Consider the following 26,328-nt stretch of genomic DNA (forward strand, 5'->3'; position numbering starts at 1 on the left):
ATAGTGTCTGAATACAATTTGGAAGCCTTTGTCAACTGCAATCTGCAAGTCATTCAACCCATATCACGTTCTCTCATACAGAAAGGTGATTGATGCAGATTTAGCCATGGAGCATGACAAAATGGATGTAATTACACAGATATACTGGCAGCACTCCATGGTTCCAAATGGCATGTTTGATCACAGCTAGGCATTCTAACAGTATAAAGATTAAGCACAAGGATAGAAGGCTGTGAGGAGTTTATAGCCTTGTTGATCATAGTTCATTTTGGCTAAACTAATGATCAAAATCAAAGCTTGTGGTGTGATGGACAACAGGAAATTGTGGGAATATACAACCATTAGCCAGTTATATCCACTCTTCCCCCTCCTTGTGTGAGTTGTGTTTTAAATTTGGATAGCAAGATCAGTACTATTGACACACTAAGCAAAACTGTGGCACAAGTATATCTCCGAAGCCTTAGTCACATGTACCCCAACAAGGGTTGACGTGTACGGGTGGTGCAAGTTTTGGGGTTATCTGGGTCTGTGGAGGGTTGTAAGGAGGGAGGGCAACATCTTAAAGGGATCGCAGGTGTGTCTTGCAGATACCTCAAGGCTCGTTGAAAATAGAACGATTGTTGTACGTGTGGTAAGTTTGTTATGACATATTCGTAAGGCTGTTGAAAAATGTGCGCACTTACAGCCTACGAGTGACGCAGTCGTACAGTGCCTTTATGCCACACTGACTCTAGGTGTTAATAAGGTGCAAGTATTGCCCCATGACGTACCAGGAGAAAATGCTTCACACACAGGTTGTGCAAATAATAACTAAGTGCCCGTAGTATACCAATAGGATGCACAAACGACTACACTCTGATTGTCTATTTTCCTAAATTCTGACAGTCAGGTTGCATACAAGGAGCCCACAATGAGCATGAACTTATCACATGAACAGCAACCACGAACCCCTATATGCAGTCTGCAGGATTTTGGGTGGGGCAAAGCAAGGAAAAATCCAGACTACACACCTGCATCTCACCTACTTCATCCTTACTTTACCCTTGAGTGTTGTACAGTAAAAGTCTAGGATGGACAACTCCAGGCCTCGAGGGCCTTTGTCCTGCATACTTTCCAACATACCTTGCCCTGGCATGTTCTAATTGGCTGGACACACCTGAACCAGGTAATCAGTCATGAGTAGGGCTTGGATATTTGGAAATCATGCAAACACACCTGACCTTTGAAGCCTGAAGTTGCCTATCCCTGATATGTGTCACTCGGAGCATGCCCATGGACAAAAATGTGCTTCAAAAATTTTCGCTCTATGGACTCACGGAGCAATCTACATCATAACAATAGCATGTCGTACACATGAGTGCCGCGAACAGTGTTTTTCCTCTACAGACAACTTTTATCTAGCCGTAAGGGCAGTTGTGACTAAGGCTTTACTTGAAGCTTATATCTTAATCCGGGCAAACTTTATTTTGCAAATTGAGCAGATTCTAATGAGTTGAATTCCTGTACAGTTCATCCTGGACTCAACAACTATCTAGGGAGTAGCACTACAAAGTAGCGCTTCTGTGACCCCCTCAACGACAATGGTACTTGACCAGTGCTACCAAGTTCATCATATAGAATGAATGATTCTCATCTACTGCAGCTCATGCTACATGCCGTAACCTTTCCCAGTATGTTTAGGCTTGAACTTAACATATTTTATTAGATTATTACCAAAACTGCAACCTTGTTAAATGCAATAGTTAAATTAACTAATAGATACTCTAATTTTTTTAAATTTCCCATGTCCATCAACTGTCCCACATGCCAAGATTTAAGGCGGTCAAAGAAACACACTGATTCTTCCAAAGTTCTGTGTGTCTTTATCATATCATACCAGAAGCTTCCTTGGATACATTTTTTCCAGCTCACATTTTCCACAACACCTGCAAGTGGCTTTTGAAGGAAGAAGAGTAAAAATAAAGTAGGAATTACCTCATTGGGGCCACTCGTGCCAAAGGGTGACTGAGTTTCAGATTCATCTACAGTTCCGTAGTCAATGCCTGTATTGTAATCGCCCTCTAAATTGTTTAGCTGAATCATGTTGAAAAAAGGAAAGAAGAAGCAGGAATTAAACAGAAGATAAGATCAGAAGTTTGCTAGGACTTCTCTCAAGATCATTGCAGAGTTGGCTACTTCTACACAGGAGAGATTAGGGTGGTCTACGCCTGCCATCACAGATTTTCCCTCAATAATTCAAACCAGGAAAATCTTGATGGTATTTGGTCTATTTTCTTTAATGTTTACCCTAACATCGCTTCTGTTTTCTGCCGGTGCTGTGGCTTGGTAGCCAGGCATCCGTGACTTCTTCGGCGAACCAATCTTTTTAGTTGGTGACACTTTGGGAACCCAGAACCTTGCGGCTTTGAGGAACTGGGTTTTAATGGAGGACTTTGTAGTCTTCTTCTTTTTCGCAGTGACACTACGTTTCTTTCTCTGGAGGAGGTAATGGTGACAAACAATACCGAGACAAACAATGATTCCAAGCTGTTGCTTCTGCACAGTGTGGTTTAGCAATTGTCGGTCTTCATTTGAAGAATGAATCTATCGCATCTAGATCAGTGCCAGCACTGCAATACTGATCATGCAAATACAACTTTCACAATAAGATATTTAGTAAAACAAAAAATAGAGTTCTATGATAATCTTGCACAGGGACTAGGGTAAAGAGTTATAACACAGAACACCAGAAAAAGTTAAAACAACTGAAAAAACCTATCAAATAAATAACAGTAACTGTCACATTTGTGTATTTCACTGTAAAAATCATAAACCCAAGATATTTTATGTTGTGTCTTATTTCTTATTTTGATACAAATGCAAATACAGATACAAATAGTACCATACCTCTACCTCAGGCTAAATTGAAGGGCATTTTAATCTGTAAGCTTAACCCCTTTACGCCTTTTGTCGCTAATTTGCAATCTAGGACTTAATTTATATTCACCTTGAACAAAAAAAAAACATTTTTATATATATATTATTTTTGTATACTAAAAAACATGAAAAATACGTGAACTTTAAGTGAAAATTGATATTTCTGCGTAAAAGATCATGCCAGTAGCTTTTTAATGATATTGCAGTATTAACACCCTTTGAAACTCCCTGATTTTAAATTGTACAGTATTATATATTCACTCTGGACAAGATCTGGACTAGTAATTACTATAAAAATAATTTTTTTGAAGATCATTAAATGGTAATTTACTCCAATAATGTACAAAAGTTCCCCCAAAAATGCAACGATTTGGGGGAATTTTAGGCTTAGACTCAATCCTTCACCAATTGAAATGTCTTCAGCTTTTTAGAAAAGTTTGAAACATTTTATTGTTAATTATAGCTATTAATTAAAGCAAATAATTTCTAATGCCAAATTTCAAATGTATTTTAATACATTCTTTAAGCGTAAGAGGAATAGTGTTTCTATCTCTGCTAGTTATAGAATTTTGTTGGTGCAAAATTTTATAATGTTGGTGCAAAATTTTATAAATCACAGTTTAAAAGTATGTTTTGTTTTAAAAATGGTTTAGGGCAACTAAATATATAAACAAAATTAAAAACCAAATAAGGTTAAGAAACAAAACTCAATATATTTTGGTTTTGTTTGTGTTTCGGATTCATCAAAATGTTTTCCTGTTTTTAGCTGTATACACAGATAAAGTACAAACACACAAATACCTTGGATTTTACATCTGCAACTTTTACAGCCATTGTATAAACTATAAACTGACACTTCCATAGGGGATTTATAGCAGACATTACTAAAGAATACATATATATATATACAAATTTGAATATAAAACAGATAAACGGAATTGAGCAACAGTTCTTTTTGCATTAACAGTTAGTTATCTAGTCACTGTGTTCATGTTGTGTCAATTAAAAAGCAGCATTACACTGTTGTGTTTTTATTAATATTGCATAAATAGCATTCTATATATTATTTTATGGAAATTGTATTAGATGTACTACATATAAGAGAATATACACATATACTGTATATATAAACACATACAGAGGTGTTCAAAAGTTTGTATACACTTGTAAAGAATAGAATGTCATGGCTGTCTTGAGTTTCACGTACCGTATTTTCCGGACTATAAGTCGCACTTATTTCATAGTTTGGCAAGGGGTGCGACTTATACTCCGCAGCGACTTATATTCGAAATAAATTGAAATAAATACATTGTTAACCCTCCTGTTATGTTCATTTGTGAGGAACAGAGATGATGTTCCTGGGTCAATTTGATGTATGAGGTATGTTAAGTGTTAAGAGGATGTTAAGTGACTCAGAGAATCAGCAAACTTTTTTTTACAGTAAGATCTTGAAGGCTAACAACATAATATTCTATTTTCCAATGATTTCATAGATTCAGAAATGCAATAAAAGTGAAAACTGTTTCTACAAATACAGGATGAAAACAGAGTATTAGTTAGCCAATGATGCTTCATGAAAAGAATAAATAGATAAGTTTGAGAAAAAATTACTGTGAAATTATTAGATAAACAGTCTGCTATGATTGTGTCACATGAGGTTGTGCAAGTTAAAATGCGACTTATAGTCCAGTGCGACTTATCTGTGTTTTTTTCTACTTTATAATGCATTTTTGGGCTGGTGCGACTTATACTCCGGTGCGACTTATAGTCCGGAAAATACGGTAAATTCTACAACTCTGATTTTTTTATGATAAAGTGGTTGGAACAGATACTAAAAATTTCATGAAGTTTGGTTCTTTGATGACCTTATTGTGACCCAATCTGCTGGGTCAAAAATATACATACAGCAACTTTGACAAGTTAGGGTTACCATAATAAATATTGTGACTTGGAAAGTTGTGCAAATCAAAGGAGCTTCATTGCATGGACTCTTAACTTGTGAGTAATTATGAGTAACATCAGCTGGTGACGACTCTGAGGCCCTTTAGATAGGGCTCACTGGACACAAAAGCCCACTAAAGTTACAATGGCAACATTAAAGGAGGTCAGCACGGATCTGAAAAAGCGAATTATTGACTTGAACAAGTCAGTAAGGCCACTTGGAGCCATTTCAAAGCAGCTGCAGGTCCCAAAAGCAACAGTAAGTTGTAAGTACAAAGTGCATGGCACTGTTTTTTTCACTGCCATGATCAGAAAGGAAATACAAACTATCACCTGCTGCTGAGAGGAAATTGGTCAGAAGGGCAAACTGTCAACCCATTACCATCAAAAAACAGATCTGCCAGGAGTTAGAAGCTGATGGAACACAGGTGTCAGTGTCAACAGTCAAAACTGGATTGCATCGGCATTGACTGAGAGTGTGCCAGGCAAAGAGGAAGCCCTTGCCCCAAAAGCGGCACTTTAAGGCTCGACAAAAGTTTGCTGCTGATCACATGGATAAAGACAAGATCTGGAGGAAAGTTCTGTGGTCAGATGAAACAAAAATTGAGCTCTTTGGCCTCAATGTCAGGCAATATTTTTGGAGGAGAAAGTGTGAGTCCTTTAACCCCAAAAACACCTTGTCTACCGCCAAGCATGGTGGTGGCAGTATTATGCTGTGGTCCTGTTTTGCTATCAATAAAACTGGTGTTTTACAGAGAGTATATGGGATGATGAAGAAAGAGGATTACCTTCAAATTCTTCAAGATAACCAAAAAACCTCATCCCAAAGCCTGGGTCCTGGGCACCGTTGGGTGTTTCAACAGTACAATGACTTCAAACACACATCAAAAATAATAAAGGAATGGCTAAAGCAGGCTAGAATTAAGGTTTTAGGATGGCCTTCCCAAAGCCTTAACTTAATTCCCATTGAGAACTTGAGAAAAATGCTTTAGAAACAAGTCTATGAAAGCCAAAAAAATTGACTGAAGGCTCCTAATTGAAGTGAAAATGGCCAAGGGACATGTAACCAAATATTAGCATTGCTTTATGTTTTTTTTTTTTTACCCAGTAGATTTGGTCGCATCGTCAGTTGATCTATGATAAAGTCATGAAAGAACCAAACTTTATGAATGTTGTTTGAGTCATAGAAGTATCTGTTCCAATCACTCTATCAGAGAAATATCATATTTGTAGACATAACTGGACACTCATGAATGACATGACATTCTATTGTTTACAAGTGTGTAACGTTTGACCACCATTGTATGTATACACAGTATATATGGGGCTGAGATGTTGAAAGTGCATATAACACAAAATAAAGACAAAACACAAGACACAAACACATGGGGATTGGTGACAGATAGAAAGACGGGTATAAAAAACAACTTTTACGTCTTCATTTACCTGTGGCTCAGAATATTCATATGTTGGACTGACGTCTGTTGCACCTTCAGAGTAATCATAGAACTGAGTGTAATCTAAGTCGTCAGTAGTGTACTGGAAAGAGATGGGGAGACAGAGAAAAAAAAAAACAAGAGCAGGAAGTTTTAGCATTAGCGTTAGCATTTACAATGCAGAGTGCCAAAAGATGATAACAACAGCACAGATCATCCTTTAACCCGTTCTTTGAATTAGCGCAACTCTTCAAAAGTAAAATTAACGTAAATGAATAGATTCTGCCTGTAGAATCTGCAATGTCAGAATCCGTTGGGATAATGTCAATTGAATAACCTGTTAAAGAGTTGCGGTAGTTCGAAAACATGTGTGTTATTTCGACAGCTCTGGTATTAAAGGGTTAAGTATGCATCTTTTTTTTAGCATTTGTTACAACTGTTAAAGATTATATGATTTTTTTGACTGCCTCTGGATAATTTTGGGACAAAAACTTTAGCCTACAATCTAATTTACCATTGCTTGTAATGTACAACATGCTGATCTGTATTGATACTTCATCATGCAACCCTAAAAATGCTGTACTGATGCAAATTACTATGATAAAAATTTGGAAGGTATGCAGGTAGGCCTAAAGCTACATTTACACCGCCCTCTGCAACTTGGGTTCAAGCGACCACTTTCATAGAAAAGTCTATGTTAACATTTCTGGATTCTACATTCAAAACTTTTGCGTTCGCGTGTAGCTATGCAAGTTTCTACAACTGTTTCCCGGCCCTATGTACAAGACACTTGTCCAATGAACGTGCGCTAAAAGTCCAACCAGGTCTAACTTTGACCAATCAGGGACTCAGACTTGGTAGTGACGTATGGATGCCGTCCTTTCTAATTCATGAAAGTGCAAACCGTTTGAAAATTAATTATGGAGGAGAAATTTATCATTATTTGACACCACGACTTTCATATATCAGAATAGAGCTGAAAAAAAAAACCGGAGTAAGTTTGTGAGAAAAAACCCATTCTTAACTTTTTCTCATGTTACTCCTGGGTTCTACACACATGGGTCTCAGTGCGAGACCTGTGTCATGTGGGATAGGCATCTGATTACAACAGCATGCTGAAATGATTAAAATGGTAAAAGTCTTTGTCAGAGTAGGTATTACAGGTCATTAAATGAACCAAGCACAGATGTTTTGTTCTAAACTGGCTCCAGCATATCAACACAGCCAACTTTAGAATAAAGCAGCTCATCTGCACGATGATTCGCAGACAATTTTAAAAGAACTAAAAGTTTTAAAAAGACATGACAGGTACTATAAATAGTGTGTCTTTTATGCCTTCTTACAGTAAGGGTTTGGAGGTTGATAAGCGTTTGAGCTGCATTTCTTAGGTAATTTAAGAAATGCAGGAAGCGGTTAGAGTGTCAGTGTGGGTATCAGCTGTTTTTAATCTAACCCAGGAATAAGTTCCATGTGTATATACCGGTATATATATATATATATATATATATATATATATAGATGTGTGTGTGTGTGTGTGTGTGTTTGTGTATGTGTGCGTGTTTAGTTATTTAAACATTAAAAAGTCTTTTTTATACATCTTTTTAACTCTAAAAAATGTAAAAGGGGCAGACAAAAAAGTTTTCTTCTATCTGTTCCCTTTCATTTCCCTTGTATTTCAACTGTGCACGATCTCTTGTTCTTGTTGATTTGAAAGAAATAAAATGACATGTTAAACACATTATTATGTAGACGCTTCTTACTGTAGAGCAGTGTTTTTCAACCTTTTCTGAGCCACGGCACACTTTAACCTTAAAAAAAATCCCGCGGCACACCAGCATCCAAAAATTAAAAAAAAAAAGGATAAACTCATAGTCTGTATTGAACTACAGCCCCTCCATAATCTCACATGCATTTTTGAGATAATTGTTGCAGAAAAAGCTGGAAACTGCAGCTGTTTTTTCTAAAAGATGCAATAAAAGTTAAGTTAGAAGATTTAAAAACAGTTTGATGTGTGTTCGTTGGTTTCAAAACGTTTAACAACAGATCTCCTTGTGCGCTGTCAGTCTCACAAACCAATGCATCATGGGGGATGTAGTGCATAAAACGGCCGGAGATCGCTTTTCGGAGCCTCATTGTTTTGTTCACTTGTTCCACGGTCTGATACCGGATTCTGTGGAAAGCTACAGCGCAAAAGACGAGCTTTAGCTGGTATTTTTGTTAGAACTGAGCAACTTCACGAGTTAAATCGGGACAAGGAAGTGAAGACTTTAACCACTTCTGATTGGTCAGACCGATGACATGTGATTAAGCCCCCCAAGAATGATTGGTGGAGACAGTTAAAGGGACGGGACTGTTCCAAAATACAGCCGAAGGTGCAGCCGAATCGCGGTACTGTCATTCTTATCAAAATGTCTTTAATAAAATAAAATAAACGCAAAGAAAAGGTATTTTACGATCTTTTATATTCCTAACTCCTCAGTGTTTTATCAGGGCCTGTTTGGATGAACAGAGAGCTGAAATCCTGGAGATGGGAAATGTTTTTAGATCAGTTAATGAGGGCAATTTCCCACGGCATACTTGACCATCTCCCACGGCACACTAGTGTGCCACGACACACTGGTTGAAAAACACTGCTGTAGAGTATTTGAATGTTAAAAGAAAATAGAGAACATAAAAAAGAAAACAGAAACATGAAAATCACTTGAAATAAATTGAATAAAATCAGCAACGGGTGCCATGCTGAGCTTTCCCATGCCCTCCCAGGTTAGCTGACCTCTCCCAGCGGCTCCTGTGCCTGTAGAGAGTCCCTCTGCGGAGTGTCACATTCTGGGCTGTAATGTTCACAGTAGTCATATGCTGCTTTTGGATCATCAACAATCAGAAGCTGCTGGATGTCACCCTGCAGAAAACCAGAAGAAAACAGATTTAAAAGCAAACACAGATGCACCCCCTACATTTTTCAATAAGATGCTTGACATGTTATTACTGCTTTGCTATAAATGACACTTTGCACTAAAAACTTCCTGGATTGCAAAGACCTAATGAGACTAGATTATTAACCAAAGTAGGGGCATGCCTCATCTTGTCGATGTTTTCTCACACACACTAGGCAAAGTCTCAATGATCTTTTACACCCCATACTTTTAGGTTGTCTGGCAGACTATGTATGATTAAACAGCTTCACACGGACCCCACAAAGTCAAAACTTAGATGGTGCATGGCAGGAAAAAACCCCAGACAGATGGAAAATGATAGCTATCAAAAAGGTTTGACTTCAGGAAATCAAATTAACGGGAATCGTGAAGGCACAAGCCACAGCTGTCAGAGTGCCAACAGAAGTTAAAAAAAAGACAGGATTCCCGCTAATTATATCAGTCTGAGCTGTTAGGGTAATTTTTTTTAAATATTTTTGTAACACAGGAATATCTTGTATATTATAGATTAAAAAAAAGACAAAAATATTTTTTAAAGCAGCTCTCATAAAAATCTTCAATATAGAGTAAAATATTTTCTATTTATTTACAGCGTTTCTCCCACATTTGATGGTTTAATGTTTTATCTGTAGGATATAGATCCAAAATGTGACTATTTTAGAAAATCTGATTAAAATAGTAAAAAAGATGTTTGAAAAAAATCCCTTTTTGTTGGTGGCACAAACTGAATAATTCTTAAAATATGATCCAAACATCAGGGAATTCACTGTTATTATCATCGGTATGAGAAAAAAAAAAGAATAAATTGCACAAAATTCCAAATAACATTATTGGAAAAGCCAAGAGGACAAGAAATAAAACAACAACTGAACCAAAGAATCCCTGGAATTATAAGGTTACGTTGCATTTGTGCCGACATCTCTTAGCTGGCAGTGTTAAGCACACACCCACAGATGATACACATGCCTGAGTCCAAAGGTAAAAACCCTGTTTCACTTGTCTAAGCAGGGACACCGTACCACAAAAAAGGGGATTGGCATGAAGCGCAAGAGAAATCCAGCAAGTCCTGACCTGCCAGTAGCATGTGTATCCTCTCTGAGTGCAACAAAAATGTATCTGCAGATGTTAAACCTTCAATTCCTGTAAATCTGTATGCAACCACTTCTTTATGTGTACTGTAGCAACACATCAATGTCTTGTTTGTACATATTTGTGTACACAAAATGCATTTTTCCAGATAAATATAAAAAAACTGACTTAGATTGGTGAATAACTGACTTACTTATGTGCCTTTTTTAGACTTGTGCCAGCAGTATCATACTTTCCTGCTGTCAAAAATATGTTTTTCTGCAGTTTTGTTAAAGACGACTATATAAAACTATAAAGCTTTCTAGAAAAGCTGCCTAACAATCCCTGATATTATTTATCCTTTAAAGAAATCTAAAACAAAAACATGCAAATAACATTTTGAAACCCCTCAAATTTCATCCCTACTCCCTCCTTTTTGTGGGGGTCTGCTGCAGCTCATTGCGGCTGTCAAAGCGTACAGGTCCAGACACACCCCAAAGAGGCAAAGGATTTATCCTTTTCCCTTTTTTTTACCCATAATGATTTTACGCAGTTCCTATAGTTTCTGCATCTTAAAACAAAAGGCATGTATGATACCTATAGTACTCCACGTGAAGATAAAAGCTAATGCATGAGTCAATATACTATGAAGAGCAAAGATCAGGTTAAAAAAGATCCTGCTTTACATTAAAAATGTGACATCATTAGTTCTTATAGTTGGTCTAAACAGCTGGAAATTAAAAAAAAATGAAGGCCTTGATTTGAGTGTATGGAGTCCCAACTTGTTCATAATTTTAAAAAAAAGACCTTGAGCAATCACATAATCAACCAATAAATCTCTTAAAGCTATATAAAAAGATCAGGAAATTGTGAAAAATCAACACACAGATTTTGAATTAGCCCTTAAAGTGTTATATATATTTGATTTTGCCTTAAAAACATGTTCATTATTTTAAAACAGCATTTTACAATGCATCTTTTTTTTTTATTATGAACAATTTGGGGCTCCATTTGAGTGGAGTTGACTTATAATACCTTATAATCTAATCCTTAAAGGCAAATGAAATTCTGCAATCTGTGGATTAACACATATTGCCTTGGCTCATATGTTATCAGTTAAAAATAAAATTTCGGGGGAAAAAAGTCAGTCACTGACTCTGCAAACTGTTCCACTAAGATGATAAGTCTGTTTACAACATGCGTTCCAGGGACCACTTCCAACAAAACGTTTATGTAAACGTGTGTAAATGCACATTTCGGGCTCCTGCGTTTAAAACTCTCATGTTCATGCACAGTTACGCAAGTTTCAATGACCGTTTTCGGGTTCTGCGAACAAAATGCGCGGCCATTAAAACAGGTTGAACTTTGACCAGTCAGGGGACTCTGATTTTGTAGTGGTTTGAAATTTATTATGAAGGAGAAATGAATTATTATGGTTTGTGTCCGGCTGAATATCTATGACACCAAACATTTCATATAACAGAATAGAGCTGTAAAAGAAAAATCCTGGAGCAAGATTTGTGAGATTTGCACAACTTTGTCATTTCACATCAATCCTCTTTCAACTGTAAGTAGCAGACATGTGCTTTAGCAGGAGATAAAGAAGAAGGGGCCCCTCCCTACTCATCCAGTGTGAACACCAGGGGCTAAATGGACGTTAAAGAACCCGCGTTTAGCGCATTTTCCGAACACACTTCATAAGCCTGGTATGTTTGTAACTTTAGATGCAAAGTGTAAAGCAAGAATTCAGGAAATTACATAGTTTGAATTTAAATTATTTATTTGTATGATGATGCAGTCAATAAGTATAAAGCTCCAACAACAGCAAGAATACCCTCGCAGACCTGTTACTTCTACTTTGTCACCTGTTTGAACTAATTATCGCCATAAAGTACACCTGTCCACACCCTTAAACAGTCAGGCAGTGAACTCTCCACTATAACCAAAGAGCTGTCAAAAAACAGCAGGAATAAGAAGGTAGACCTGAAAAAGACCGTTATAAACCGATCTACAATTCACAGATAGCCTTGTAAGAAGAGATCAAGTGTTGGAGAAATTATTAGAAAATGAAAGAAATACAAAATTACTGACAATCTTCCTCCACCTGGAGCTCTTTGAAAGATCTTACTGGGTTGAGTACAAGAGGAAAAAATCCAAACATTATCAAACGTATCATTCAATAATAGAAACTAGAAACCACGCAATTTAGCCTTTACCATGCTGTTACCTTTATGTTTACGAGATTACAAAAGATTAAACATTGCCTAAAAAGCCCCAATAGGGCAATTTAAGTTCTGGATTTACTCGTGTACACGCATAAAAGATTGGATATAATTTGACAGCACAAGCTTTTTTTAGTCTGGCAATGATTGCTCTTTTGTTTCCTCTGTATTAATATCCGGCTGCTGGTTGTAATTGTACAAGACTCTGCAGAGTATCTCTGGTTCAATCAAACCACATCGTAACCAGAACTGCTCCCTTGACATCTCATCGCCCAAGGGCAGCATATCTTCAGAGTTACCACAGTCAGCCACGATCAGACAGCCGACACAACAGTTACATCTTGAGTGAAGCTTCCAGAAAGTCTTTCCAAAAAACTAGCAGAGAAAAAAACACTTAAATCAAAACACCTCATCTTGCAGGTTCAAGAGTAAAAGACTGAAATAATGACAAATTATTACAGATTCAAGGTCCATTTGCCACAAGAAACACAAAACAAATTAAAGACTTAAGAATAAAAATAAAAGCATTCGTAATAGTACAAAAATAATGACATAAAATTACCAAGTATCATAAACTAAAACTGTTGCCAACTAAATAGCTTAAAAGTAAAAAAAAAAAAAAAAACAGCGACCATACCAAAACCTCCAAATAGGAGACTGGTATCTGAAAGTGCTGTACGTTACATTGGTGAAGGTTAATATGATTTTGTTAATTGAGGATTTAAACGATAAATAAAACCATAGATAAAACAAAGCTTGGAGAGTATTAACTCTTGCACCAACAAACAAACTGCTTGCACTGCACCACTGTGTCTGCTTTAATAAAATCTTCAAGGCATCATTATCAGCTACCTGCAGCCTCCTCATGCTGGATGTCCTGTAGTTGGTCCACAGATGGGCAGTATACAGTTGTGTGCAGTCAATTTTAAGACTGTCAAAACGTGCGCGCCAGCATGTTTGCCTGAGCATATAAAAAACACTGTTGTCTGCGGATGTCATCATCATCATCTCTAAGTTTATCATTGGTGATATGACCAAGATATTTCACTTTGTGACAGACGTCAAGCTCCGAATCTGAAAGTTTAAAAGCAGGAATATCAATGTAATATCCTCCTTTGTACGAACAAATCAACACAGCACTTTTACTGGAATTGTTTAAAATGTCATGACATGTCATGAAAATGTCTGCATACATCAGGCGATTCACTTTAAGACCAACAACCATGCAACTGGTATCACTGGCATTCAGATCCTTCAACAGGTCATCTACGTACAAGAAAAAAAAAGTGGGGATAAAATACCTCTTTGTCTTACCCCATTGGTCATACCAAACGGAGACGAGACACCTGATCCCCACCTAACCCTTATTTTCTGATGGGCATTCCAGAAGGGTAGTAGTCTTATAATAAACCACGGTACACCCCGATTTTATATTCCCGTGAAAACTTTGGTGAGATTTACCCTGTCAAAGGCTTTAGATGTGTCAATTAAACATGTAAGTACAGACGAATTATCCTGTCTGCACTTATGAAATATTTTTTTTTTAGCTATACAGGGACCACATTCAAAACAAACTTTAACTTCAGAAAGAAATTATGAAATTGCTCAGGGAAACAAAATGCCATACAACAAAATCAATCATGTTTGTTATTCTTGACACAATCATAATTTTAATACTGACGGTGATGGCATAATGGTGTTTGAGCAACATGTAAAAACAGCTACAGTAGAGAGATAGGTAACAGTTTCTCTATAGGTGTGAGCTGGATTCAGCCAAAAACGAACAGAGTCTCATTCACTTGGCCTTGAGGTGCAGCGGGTGCAGAGGGAGGTGGGCAGGGGAGAGTATGCAGGGGGGGACTGGATGAGGAAATAGAGACGGGGGGGTGAAAGACTCCCATTCATCTAAACTAGATCTCTTTGGTGGTCGTCTCCAGCCTGTGGCAGGTATGGCATGAATGGGCATTTTCTAAAAAAAATGTAGTCCAGGTTGTAAATTAATATTTGAAGGAAAAAATTAGGTGTATTTGAAATTTTATGGAATATATCATTAAATCTCTTTCTTGAAGGCAGAAATCTTTTTTACAACTTGGAGAAAGACAAGCAAAAAGTTAGAAAGAAGTTTGATCCGCAATAACAGCATAATGGATTTCTCACATATTTTTCTATTTTGTATTTATTTGTGAACAGAATCTGAACAATAAGGTCAAAGTGTGACATCATTCTTTCAAGTGTATTTAATTGAGACACTCAGGAAGTAAAGGAATGTCCTTCACCCTCAAATATGCATGTCTTTCCCAGAAGGCAGTGGGCCTTGTGGACCTGAGGAAAGCAAGGACAGAGAACAGACAGGACACCTGATCCAAAAAAAAGGGGGGAAAAAAGCTACACAGAGAAGACTCTGTTAGCTGACTTTCCACAGATAAAATTCTAAATAGGCCCACTAAATGCAACCATAGAGATAAAGTGAATATAAAAAATAAACTTCAAAAGAAAAAACATTGTGGTATCCTAACTGTTGGTGTCCAGTCAGATATCCGCTTTTTTTTTCAAAGTTAGTATCAAAATATCAAGATCTTTTTATTTTTTATATACTAAATCTGTTTCCATAATTTTACCTATAAAACATTTATGATCACCATATTTTCACGCTATGAGGCACACTTAAAAATAAATTCCAAAGTGCCATAAATTAGAATTAATTCGGGTTGTATTTACTGATGTCAAAGCAATTTTGAGAGGTTCACAGTGCTCTGTCAAAATGTGAAGTCTAGTGTTAAAAGGTTTAAACAGTCACACAGTCTATCTAGGTAGCTAATTTCATGTTGGTCCACTAATATTTATCAAGAATTAGAATAATAAGAAAAAAACTGTTAAAACCTGTTAACCTGTTAAAAACAAATACAGCTCCAAGACTTCTAGATCTTCTATTTGATGCCATCATCTTTCCTGCGACAGACTGGCGACCTGTCCAGGGTGCTTATTCACAAGTGGAATAAGCATCCACTTGTGGATAAGCTCCGGCAGCCCCGTGACCCCGAAAGGGAATAAACGGAAGAAAATGAAAACAAAAAAAAAGAATCTTTGCTTATGATCTATTGTCCCAGTAACCTATGGATAACCTTTGTGTTATATCATTAAAAAAAAAAATGTGATTCCTACAAAAGCTAATGTGCATTAGAGATGCCACCATTCTTGGTTTAAAACCAAACTGTATGTTACCCCATTAATAATAAAAATAGTAATAATGAAAAAAAATTGATTGTATTTATCTGCACTTTTTTCCAGACACTCAAAGCACTTACAATGTGTCTATTATTCATAGTTGGTGATCGTAAACTACTGATGTAGCCACAGCTGCCTTGGGGCAGATGGACAGCGGCGTGGCTGCCAGTATGCACCTACGGCCCCTCTAACCATCATACGCATTCACACAACAGTGGAGCCACACTGGAGGCAGGGAGGTTGGAGTGTCTTGCCCAAGGACACAGCGGCGGTTGGCTGGGGGGAGCGGGGATCGAGCCGCCGACCCTTCGATCGTTGGCCAACCTGCTCAACCGCCTGAGCCACATTAAACTGAATTGTTGGGGAAAGCAAACGGTTGCATATGTTTACATTGGAACGTATCAAACAAGTGTTCTAAACTGAATATATTTAATATTGTTGTATTACATTACACCAGGTGTAATACAAACCAACTGAAAGGTATTTCTTCAAAAGGATTTCCCTGAGTTTTTTTTTTCTTTTATGCACAAATCCTATATCAAACCGAAACCCCCCCGACAGAAAAACAGTCTTAAGATTGCTAAAATTGCAACATTTCTTGGTTTAGGATAACAAAAAATGTTGGACTTCATCTGTACTTATCAACAAAACATTGTCGAAATTGAAACATACTTCTAATGGTAGGACTCATGATCTACAGGAAGCAGTACATTTGAAATGTGAAATGTGAGTGGGTGCCAAAACCTACGTGGAAAACCTCCTCATCTAGAATCCTTGTGCCGAACACTGTGATGCCATCGGTGCTGACGGAGGCGTGGTCGCTCCTGGGGAGAGGCTTGGTGATTGTCTTTTTACAATCCACAATGATGGTAACCGTCTTCTTCTCCACACTGATCGCCACTCGATGCCATCTGATCATGGAAAGCATAGATTCATTACCATCTACAGGCAGTATTAACAAAGCAGTACTATCTAAGAGTGTTGACCTTAGGTCTGACCTTTTGAACCACCTGAAGGTGTTTAAGCCAATCTGTTTAGGTTTTTGTGAGATGGGTAGTAACTAAAACTTTGCATTCCATACATAAACATTTTACGAGGATCTGAGTTTCATCAAGTGTTTAACATTGTGGTTATTACACTTCAGTCAGGTTTCTATCACCAAAAAAAAACAATTAGGCTCAGCCGTTTTATTTATAGGCACATTTCCATCATATGACAACAGTTTGTTATAAAAGTAGGAGTGCCAAACTGAAACCAAATGGCCAAACTCTTTCATTTGGGTCTCTTAAAAAGCTAAAGTTTAAAATAGCAGAGCAGTGTAGCCTTCTCCAGATGTTTAAAACAATCAAGGAGCTTTTCAAACCATTAAAATGATGCCTACGCAGATACAATTAAGTTAAAAAACTGAGGTTGTGCACAAATCAAGTGCATTCATCAATAATTTCATTTGATTTTTTTCTTCTACTCTAAATGTTTGATTCAAAGTTCTTCACCAACTTTTAATAACTTATGTGTTCTAGCACTGACTATCCTGCCTAAATGCTTTATGTCTTCAATTGACATGACATTTTGTCCCAACAGCTGCTCAAACCCAACAAATGACCTTGCTCAGATTTGGTAAATGTCTTCCAGATGACCCTCTACACCCTTGATGTCAGGAAATCTGAAGCTGCGATAAACTAGCAGAGTAAAAATGGTTAGTACAGCCCTCAGACGGCATTGTTAGTAAACAGCCATTATGGAAAAAAAATTAGCCTGTCTGCTGAGCAGCTTTTTGTTTGTTTTTGTTATTGTAAGAGCCTGCACAACTGTCATTAGGTTTCGGACAATGTTCATAAGGTAGCAGTGGATGCAGTTTATTGTTCCCCAACAGAAATTGAGATGTGGAGGTATTGTTTGCTGTTGCTTTTTTGTGCTACTTCCCAGAGGTTGACATTGCTTGACGTTTTACCCTTGTGCTATCTTCGATGACCCCATAAGTACATTGACGTGTTCTCCCTACCATGACAAAGGTGGATAAAGGTGGAAAGATTTCATGTAATCCATGGACACCAGTGAAGATCACAAATCATTGAAGAAAAAAGGTTCAACACACTGTCTAGTGCAGGGGTCGGCAACCCATCGTTTCGGAGCCACATGTGGCTCTTTCATCCATCTGTTGTGGCTCCCTGTGACTTTGGAAAATAATGAGTATTTTATAATAATTAAATTTTATTTTAGTTTGTTCATTTTTCATGGCATTTCAAAGGCGCTGCTGGCTCCGCACGAAGCGCGAGCCACGTAAAAAACAGCTTCGTAATGATCTCGTATTTATCGGGCGAGACCTGCAGAGCTGATAGCAGGGAGAGGAACGCGGGGCGGCTTCAATAAACACTCCTATCTTCTGCCGGGTACTTGACGTATCGCGGGGCAGAGACCAACTTGCTGATGACAGACTGAGAGTTCGCGCCAGCGTTGCCAGATAGAGTCACAGTTTTCCTGCCCAAAAGTCATCTGAAAACCGCCAGACCCAGCCAAAAACCACCCAACACAAGTTTTGATTATGTTTTTTTTCCCGTACTGGACTGATAAAATGAAAAAAAATTCTAAATAAAAGATAGTTCAGACTAATAATAAAATGTGTACAATATTGAATATTTCTTCAGCGGAGCGCCTTCTTCCATTCATTTTCTTAACCCGCTCTATCCCCGCTATAACCTGCGTCCGGCTCTTTCATCCTTGTGCTGCGCAGGAGCACCCCGACTACCGTATTTTGCGCTCTCTGTGTCGGACACACTGAGGAGCGCGGGGGAAACAAATCTCAGCTGCAGAGGATGTGAACAGGTGAACAGGTAGGGAGGAAAAGCAGGTAGAGAGGCGGAGGAGGGGCTTTGGATCAAACTCTGTCAGAGAGATGCAACACGGGCGTCAGATTGAGACGCAGCTTTCCCTGCAGGAGTTGAAGCAGAGACTTTCCCTGGGAGGATTTTATGAACTCAAACATGGAAACATGATTACCAAGTAGAACTACCAAGTAGAACAATAAACCTGATCTCTCCACATTCTCAGTGTCTACCATGCATCGATAAACACATCCCTCCATGCAGCGATCAGACCAGAACCAGTAGCTCCTCCCACACGCGGCCACGGTATCATCCTTTTTTTTTTTTTTTTTTTTTTTTTTTTTTTTTTTTTTTTATTATTGATGCAGAACAAAAGTGACATACAGCAAAGGAACAAGGAACAATAAGCTGTACATCAAATGTTCAAAATAAACGCCAGGGGATATACAAGCAAAAAAATAAACTTACACTAAATTATACAGCTGAGCAAGGTGATACGTTTTAATAGCTTTTTTGTTTGTACTGGGGGAAATGGAATGTAAGTAACATCTAACTTGGGCTTGTAAATCAAGAAAATTAGGAGCTTTATTGCTGAATTTAGATTTGTGAATATAATACTTGGTTAATAAAATTAGAAGATTTATTAAATAAAATTGAGATAAAAATGTCTTATCATAATTAATGTAACCAAATAAGATGTTTTTCCAGGTTAAATTAAAATGTGGATAAATTTGAGTTTTTATCAAATTTGTCATTTTGTCCCATATTTTTTCAGTGTACTTGCAGGTCCAAAAAATATGCACCAACGTTTCCTCAGACTGAGAACAGAAAGAACAGTTTTTATCAATATCCCTTTTAAGCCTTTGCATATACTGATTTGTTGGATAAAACCTATGAATGATCTTGAATGAAACCTCTTTCACTTTGTTGTTTAGAAGATATTTGTTTGGCAGAAGCCAAACCTTTTCCCAACCCATTTGACCATGAAGTGAAGTCCAGAAAGTTATGGCCGGGGATTCAGTTTTTAGCTCCTGCTGGAACAGTCTTCGGATGGCTTTGTTTTGATTTGTCAAAGCAGAGAAGCAGAGTTTTCCGACAGCAGTGTCCATCACATGAAGCTGTGGTTGGGGAGCAGATGGAGTAGGAGTTCCTTTATAAAGATAGGTGAGGTTGAGGGAAACGGCATCAAAAACAACCGAAAAGTCCTTCATAGAAACAGGGATCTGGTAGAACTGAAGGAATTCGGTGTAAGTGTAAAGTTGACCTTGTTGATTGAATAATTGACTAACTAGTCTGATATTATTATTAAACCACTGTTGAATAAAGATAGTTTTGTTTTTGTAAAGAATATATCTATTGTTCCAAATGTAAAACCTGTGAGGAGAAAAATTATGTTTATAAATCATGGACCAAGCAAGTAACATCTGTTTATGAAATGAAGATAGTTTGATGGGCACTTTGTCGGGCTTGTAGGTGCAGAGCAGTAAAAAGTCGAGGCCACCAACCTGGGAAAAAATATAATTGGGAATGAAGTTCCACAGAGAGTTCGGATTTTTCAAAAACTTTCTTATCCAATTAATTTTAAAAGTCATATTTAGGGTACTGAAATCTAGAAAGTTCAGACCCCCACTAGTGTAATCATTCATTAGAACAGATTTCCTTATATGATGAGTTCGGTTTTTCCAGACAAAGTCGCATAGCAGTTTATCAACAGTTTTGCTAACGATGTTACTGACATAAAGAGACTGAGCGGCATAAATGACTCTGGAGAGGCCTTCAGCCTTGGAGAGGAGAATTCGACCTTTAATGGAAAGGTCACGTAAGAGCCAGAGGTTAAACCTCTTTTTCATTTTATCAATAATTGGAAAAAAGTTAGCATTACCTCTATCATTTTCAGTTTTTGATATTATTATGCCAAGATATGTGACTGATGTCTTTACAGGAATATTAAAGAGTGAATCCGAATCACAAGATTGGTATCATCCTTTAAAGAACATCATGTGCATTTGCAGCGACGTATGCTTCAGACGATGTCCGATTGGCCAATCTACATGTCAATCAAGTCCCTTACTTCTCAGTGAGGATTTTGATTGGCTGGTGGATTTTAAAGAAGTACTTTTTTTTTTTAATCTTTTCTGGCCCGCGATCTACACTCATGTCATTGAAGGTCGACCGGTAGATCGCGATCGACGTAATGAGCACCTTTGAATAATATATACATGCATAATATATATAATGATGTCAAAACAGGTTGTGGCTCCGAGTGCTTTCTTTTTTATTAGGGGCAGTACCAAATGGCTCTTTGAGTAAAAAAGGTTGCCGACCCCTGGTCTAGTGGGTCTAGATGACCCAACTCCCAATGGCAAAGTGCCTAGGATAGCACAAGGGTTACAGGGACAAATATGTAGTTGACATGCATAGCATCTATTTTATCAAAAATCTTTTTTGTTTTACACTGAGACAAAAATTCCTGAACGGATAATCAGTAACATCACATACTGGATTCGGAAAGGCAAAACAGAATCTTTAGGAGGGCAAGTGGCCAGCATTTTGAAAATAGCATTTGAGCAGGAGAAAATAAAGTATGAAGGTTTTTTTGGTTTCAACCATTGGGTCCACCCAACCGCCAATGAAAATTCAAACTAACAACTGAGCTCTATATGAAATTAAGCACTAAACATCAAAGAGATCATTGAAACAAAACTAGCAATGCAACACAAGAGTTTTGCATCTTAAAAGTACTGTGTGAAGACGGATGAGTTTACTCTATACCTAAAACTATTCTACAGTTACACCGCTTGGGATACACCCCGAGCTACTGGTGCTAACCTTTTTACACTGGAACTGTACCTCTAGCATCAACGTTCTTTGAACTACCGTAACTCTTGAACCGGTAATCCAATTAACATAATTTCAGCAGATTCTAGAGCTTAGAAAAGCAGCTTTGTGCCGATATGCAACCCTTTACGGTGAAAAGCTGCTTTCTCTGCTTAAAAATCCATTGGAATTTCAGTAATTGTGTGAACCATCAAAGAGTTACGATAGTTCATAGAGCATATGCTGTATAGCAGGCCAGAGCTCCGGTATTAGAGAGATAAAAAAAAAAAAGAATAGTTGACTGAATCAGCTTTTTGATGACAAAAGTACAAACTAGTAGCAACAATATCTGATGTAAGGAAACATTTTCGGCCATTTGTACATTTATTGCTGAATCATCGTTTTCTTGCTTTGTCCGGTATGGCATAATCTGACCCCTAAAACGCTGTTTATCACTAAAATGGGAAATCCTTGTTTGATTGAGACAAACCACTTGGGTTATCAAAAGTTGCTTTCTAAAGGTCTCCAATCATGCCTTTACTTCTTGGCTTTGGTTTAATGGAAAAAGCAAGCCAAACCATTTTTGTCCACCCAGACATGCACACACACTTGCAGGGGATCAATTAATCAATTATTATTACTTCAACCCACCACAATGATCTTGATTTCTTTGATTTGACTTGTTTGCATTCACTCAATTTTTCAAGGCCTCTTCACATCCAAATGTGCTTTCACTGTGATGTGAATTCCTTTGAGGTGAGTGTGGGTACTTTTTTTTTCTTTTCACACGACTCAACATCTGTTTATGAATGAAATCCAGCCAGAATGTGAATCATGAAGTCAGAACACCTGTATGGCTTTACACTACAGCGTTTAAAAAAAGAATCACATTGATGAATTTGGAACATAAGAGTCCAAATCCTGACCTTAATCTCACAGCAGTCCAAGAATATGAAGCGAACAGCTCAGGTTAAACATATCTTGCCAACACCATTTAGGCAAATCCCTTCTGTTTGAAAGAAAACACAATACTGATATAGCAATAAAAGCAAACATTTTGTCGGATTACAAAAGCCTCAACTACATGGTTCCCAAACCTTTGAGCATTTATGTCTAAAGCTACAGACACACCAGGCATCTGATGGGTGTTCTAGGACGCACGATGTGAAATGCAGGGTTCTCAAATCTGAGTATAGCCTATGGTGTTCACAATGAACGGGCAGGGAACGGCTTCTTTTTCTTCTTTTTTTTACACTGTATACCAGCGCACGTCAGCCACCTACAGTAAGAGAAAGCCTGGTGCAAATCTCGTGAATCTTGCTGCAGGCTTTTTCTTTCACAGTTCTATTCCAATATATAAATAGAATTCGAACCAGACACAAACCGACATTATTAATTTCTCGTTCATGATACATTTTCAAACTGTTAGCCCTTTCTAAAGGGGATGTCATCCACACGTCACAGCATCATCCAAGTCCCAGACAGGTCAAAGTTCGACCTGATTTAACTTTCAAAACATGTTCAAAGGCTGTGTGTTTTGTACGTAGAGCCCGAAAACTATCTTAAAAACTTGCATAGCTATGCATAAACGCAAGAGTTTTGATCGCAGAAGCCTGGAACACCAATTTATGCATGTTTACATAGACTTTTCAAACTACGGAAACTTTGGATTTACTCTACCATAGGCGTGTTCTTGAACATGCATTTAGCCTACATTGTTAATGGCCACTTATTTTGTAAGTAGAGTGCGAAAATGGTCGTAAAAACGTGTGTAGCTACATGTGAATGCAAGAGTTTAGAACGCAGAATCCCAAAACGTGCATTTATATTTTGGATCTGGCGTTTTGAACGTGCGTTGCCGAGGGCGGTGTGAACGTAGCTTGAGACATTTTGATGAATAATTGTATTCGATGCAAATGGTTACCCAGCATTCAATGAGAGTTTGACACCTCCCCTGTCTCTCAATCATTTCCCATAGAACATAAGAGCAACTGCATACCAAGCAACAGTGCACCACATTCTTGGCCCTGTTTAACACAGGATTACACTCATTAAACTCCAAACTTAATCCTCCTGCAGGGTTACGCAGAATGACAGACATGGTGAACATTGTGGGAAGTGTGTGTCAAGATCCAGGACAGCCTTTTAGTAATTTTTTTTTTTCTTTTTTTGCCAGGCCAGAAGACAGTGAAAACATTAATCTGTCAAACCTTTTTCCTGACAGTGGGATCCTGAGAATCATTTAATTTGTTTCGTTCAATCAGATAAAATTATAAAAACTGGGACATTTTTCAATATTGTGACACTGCTAACAATGGGCATATAGATTCTTGAGAAACGGAGCTCAAAGAAAAGTGAATGGACTGAACCCTCCATCTTAGTGGATTATTTGTCACCTAGAATGGCAAATTCTGATGTAGAATAAACTCTTTATCACAGGATGAAGGTGCCTAATAGTGGAATGAAAGAGCAAATGTAATGGGAGTTGTAATAACCTCTTAAGACCTGGCGTCCATCCCATTGTGGGTGATTATACCTCAGTTGTTAATTCTGGTTAACTGGGGCACCATGACTGTGAAGTAAAAACATCATTTCAAACAAAAGCTCGGGTCCTAAGGGGTTGAAGGAGTGTTTGAAGAGCGTGGATGGGGCCAAATTGACGTGTTCTGGGTAACAACTGACTAGAATTTCAAATAGACAATTCAAAGAGTAAAAAAGGTTTCTATATTCACAGGTAAAATCCTGACGATCCCTTTTTATAAAAGGGGCAAACAATACATCATATATTACTAAGGAAGGTTTGTAGCCTGGACCAACTTCATAAAAGAATGAATCGAATCCAAGACCCCTTATAATAATCAATAGTGGGCATTGTACTGTTAAAAAATAGTGTGTTCCAAGTTGGCTAAGTGTCTTTTGGTTTGCCATTAAAACAACTCATTAGGAGTTGGAATTAAACATTTATACCTAATGTAGCTTGTTTAATCTGTAATTATTCAACTATTTTAGAAATTGTTAATATCATGTTGATCAACATGATTAAAACTTCTGAATTTGTCACTGCTGGAACTGGATAATCAGGTTTATGTTTTAAGGGTAGGACCACTGCATTCGAGAGCAGCTCTCTCTAATAACAAAGGCAGTGAGTTCATGGAGGAGGTCAGGTTGCTTATAAAAACCCTGCAGTGCCCCAATAATCCAGTATCTCCTTGCCTGACCCACCTCTGAGTGCACAGACCCCCGTTGAGGCGGATAATCCAACACTGAGCACATGTGGACCAACAACGGGAAAGTTTAGATTGCTGTTTTTCTAGCTTGCATCACATAAAACAAGTCAGTAATTGTAAAACGTCCACATAGTTAACATTAGATTGGTAAAAATAAAGAACATTCATATGGATTTGTTAAATCTGTGACCTTATCTGGAGTTAAATCAAAAGTAAGGTTCAATAGTTATAGTCCCAACTGGACATCATCAGTATAAAAAACAGCCAAGCTTGACTTCTTCCAGTGCATTTCAAAGATTTAAAACATAAAATTACACACAAGATTTGACGTACTTTCCATCAGCAAGATTGAGAGCGCGGAACAGGGGGTAGTCCTCAGGGGCTGGTTTGCCATTCTGATCTTCATACAGGAAAACAGGTGAGCGCCCCACTTCCACTCCAAGCTGCTGGACTCCTTGTTCATTGTAAATGGACAGCAAGAATGACTGGAGACCAGATTTTGGGCGCAACGTGGTCAGGATGGAGAAATCTTCAGGGAAAACACCACCTGTTTTGTTTCAAGAAGAGAAACTGATCAGGCAGATGAACAATGTGAGTATTCATGTTAACAGTCAATGATGATAAATGAGGAATTCAGGAGGCATCCAGAATATTTAGTTAACTATGAGTCTAGCAAATATAATTTAACCGGCTAAAAAAAAAACATGTCAATTTCACATTGAACTTTTGAGAGTGGACATAACCACATGGACGATGTTATCTTTATTACAACAACTGCTTGTTTGGGAGAAGAAATGTACAAAAAGAGTGCTAAATGGGAAAAGAAGTCCACTAACAATAAATATACACGTGCACTTCTTTCAAAGTATACTCTCCTCATGAGACAATTATCAAATATTTCTCATTTTAACTGGTAGACATCATAGGCATACAATTTCTGTTGAATAAAATTTACGACACCCAAATCAGCACTATTTAAAAAAAAATGGGTAAAACAGACAAAAGGGATTAATTATGTTTAGTCCATCCACAAATCTACAAATTTGCCAAAACTATTCATAATGGCTGAGCAAACTAACTGTGGTGAGGAAAAACAGTGTTGATTCTTGCTCTTTTTTCTTTCCTAGAACATCTCCTGCTTTTTCAGGGCTAGATCGTGGAGGTGGCAGCCTAAGAAAACGTCCTCAGACGTCCCTATCCACAGATCTGTCCAGTTTTGTTGGTGGAACCCCAAAGCACTTCCATGCCAACTGAGAGACATTGCCTCACCCTTTCTCTAAGGCAGAACCCAGCCACCCTGTGGAGAAAACGGCCATTTGTATCCAGGATCTTATCATTTCAGTCATGAACTTACCAATAAATCTAGAGTTCTCCCTTTTAACTCAGCTCCTCCTTTTCCACATCAGACCAATACAGAGACTGTATTACTGCAGCCATTCCACCTATCCATCTGTCAATCTTTCTGGGTCATTCTTACCTCACACATGAACAAGATCCCAAAATACTTAAACTCCTCCACCTGAGCCAGGAGCTCTTCACCTCCCCAAAGAGTTCAAACCAACTTTTTCTGGTTAAGAACGACTTGAAGGTGCTAATTCTTACACAAGCCTCTTCACACAGAATATAGTAATATTGTCCATAAAAATGATGAGCAAAATCGACTCCAACATGCAATGGAAGCAGGTTTGACTTACTGTCAGCAAAACAGCCCAAGCTCCTGC

At 37.8% G+C, this 26,328-nt stretch overlaps 1 protein-coding gene across 6 annotated transcripts in view; it reads right to left on the reverse strand.

Annotated features, from left to right (window-relative positions):
* col11a1a (collagen, type XI, alpha 1a) overlaps positions 1-26,328 on the reverse strand; it is a 99,829-nt gene that overhangs the window by 65,899 nt on the left and 7,602 nt on the right. For 2 of the 6 annotated variants that reach the window (XM_078938660.1, XM_023950175.2), the window contains exons 3-7: positions 24,941-25,154; positions 16,490-16,652; positions 9,067-9,192; positions 6,304-6,396; positions 1,975-2,073 (exon numbers count right to left, since the gene is read on the reverse strand). In XM_078938660.1, the coding sequence (XP_078794786.1) occupies positions 1,975-2,073; positions 6,304-6,396; positions 9,067-9,192; positions 16,490-16,652; positions 24,941-25,154 (695 nt within the window). Of the gene's footprint in view, positions 1-1,974; positions 2,074-2,286; positions 2,476-6,303; positions 6,397-9,066; positions 9,193-16,489; positions 16,653-24,940; positions 25,155-26,328 lie in introns of all 6 variants that reach the window. The other 4 variants (XM_023950179.2, XM_023950176.2, XM_023950178.2 and 1 more) reach the window with 3 other exon arrangements.

Source organism: Oryzias latipes, chromosome 20 (genome assembly GCF_053564925.1).
Source record: "Oryzias latipes strain Hd-rR chromosome 20, Olatipes_Hd-rR_3.1".
NCBI lineage: Eukaryota > Metazoa > Chordata > Actinopteri > Beloniformes > Adrianichthyidae > Oryzias > Oryzias latipes.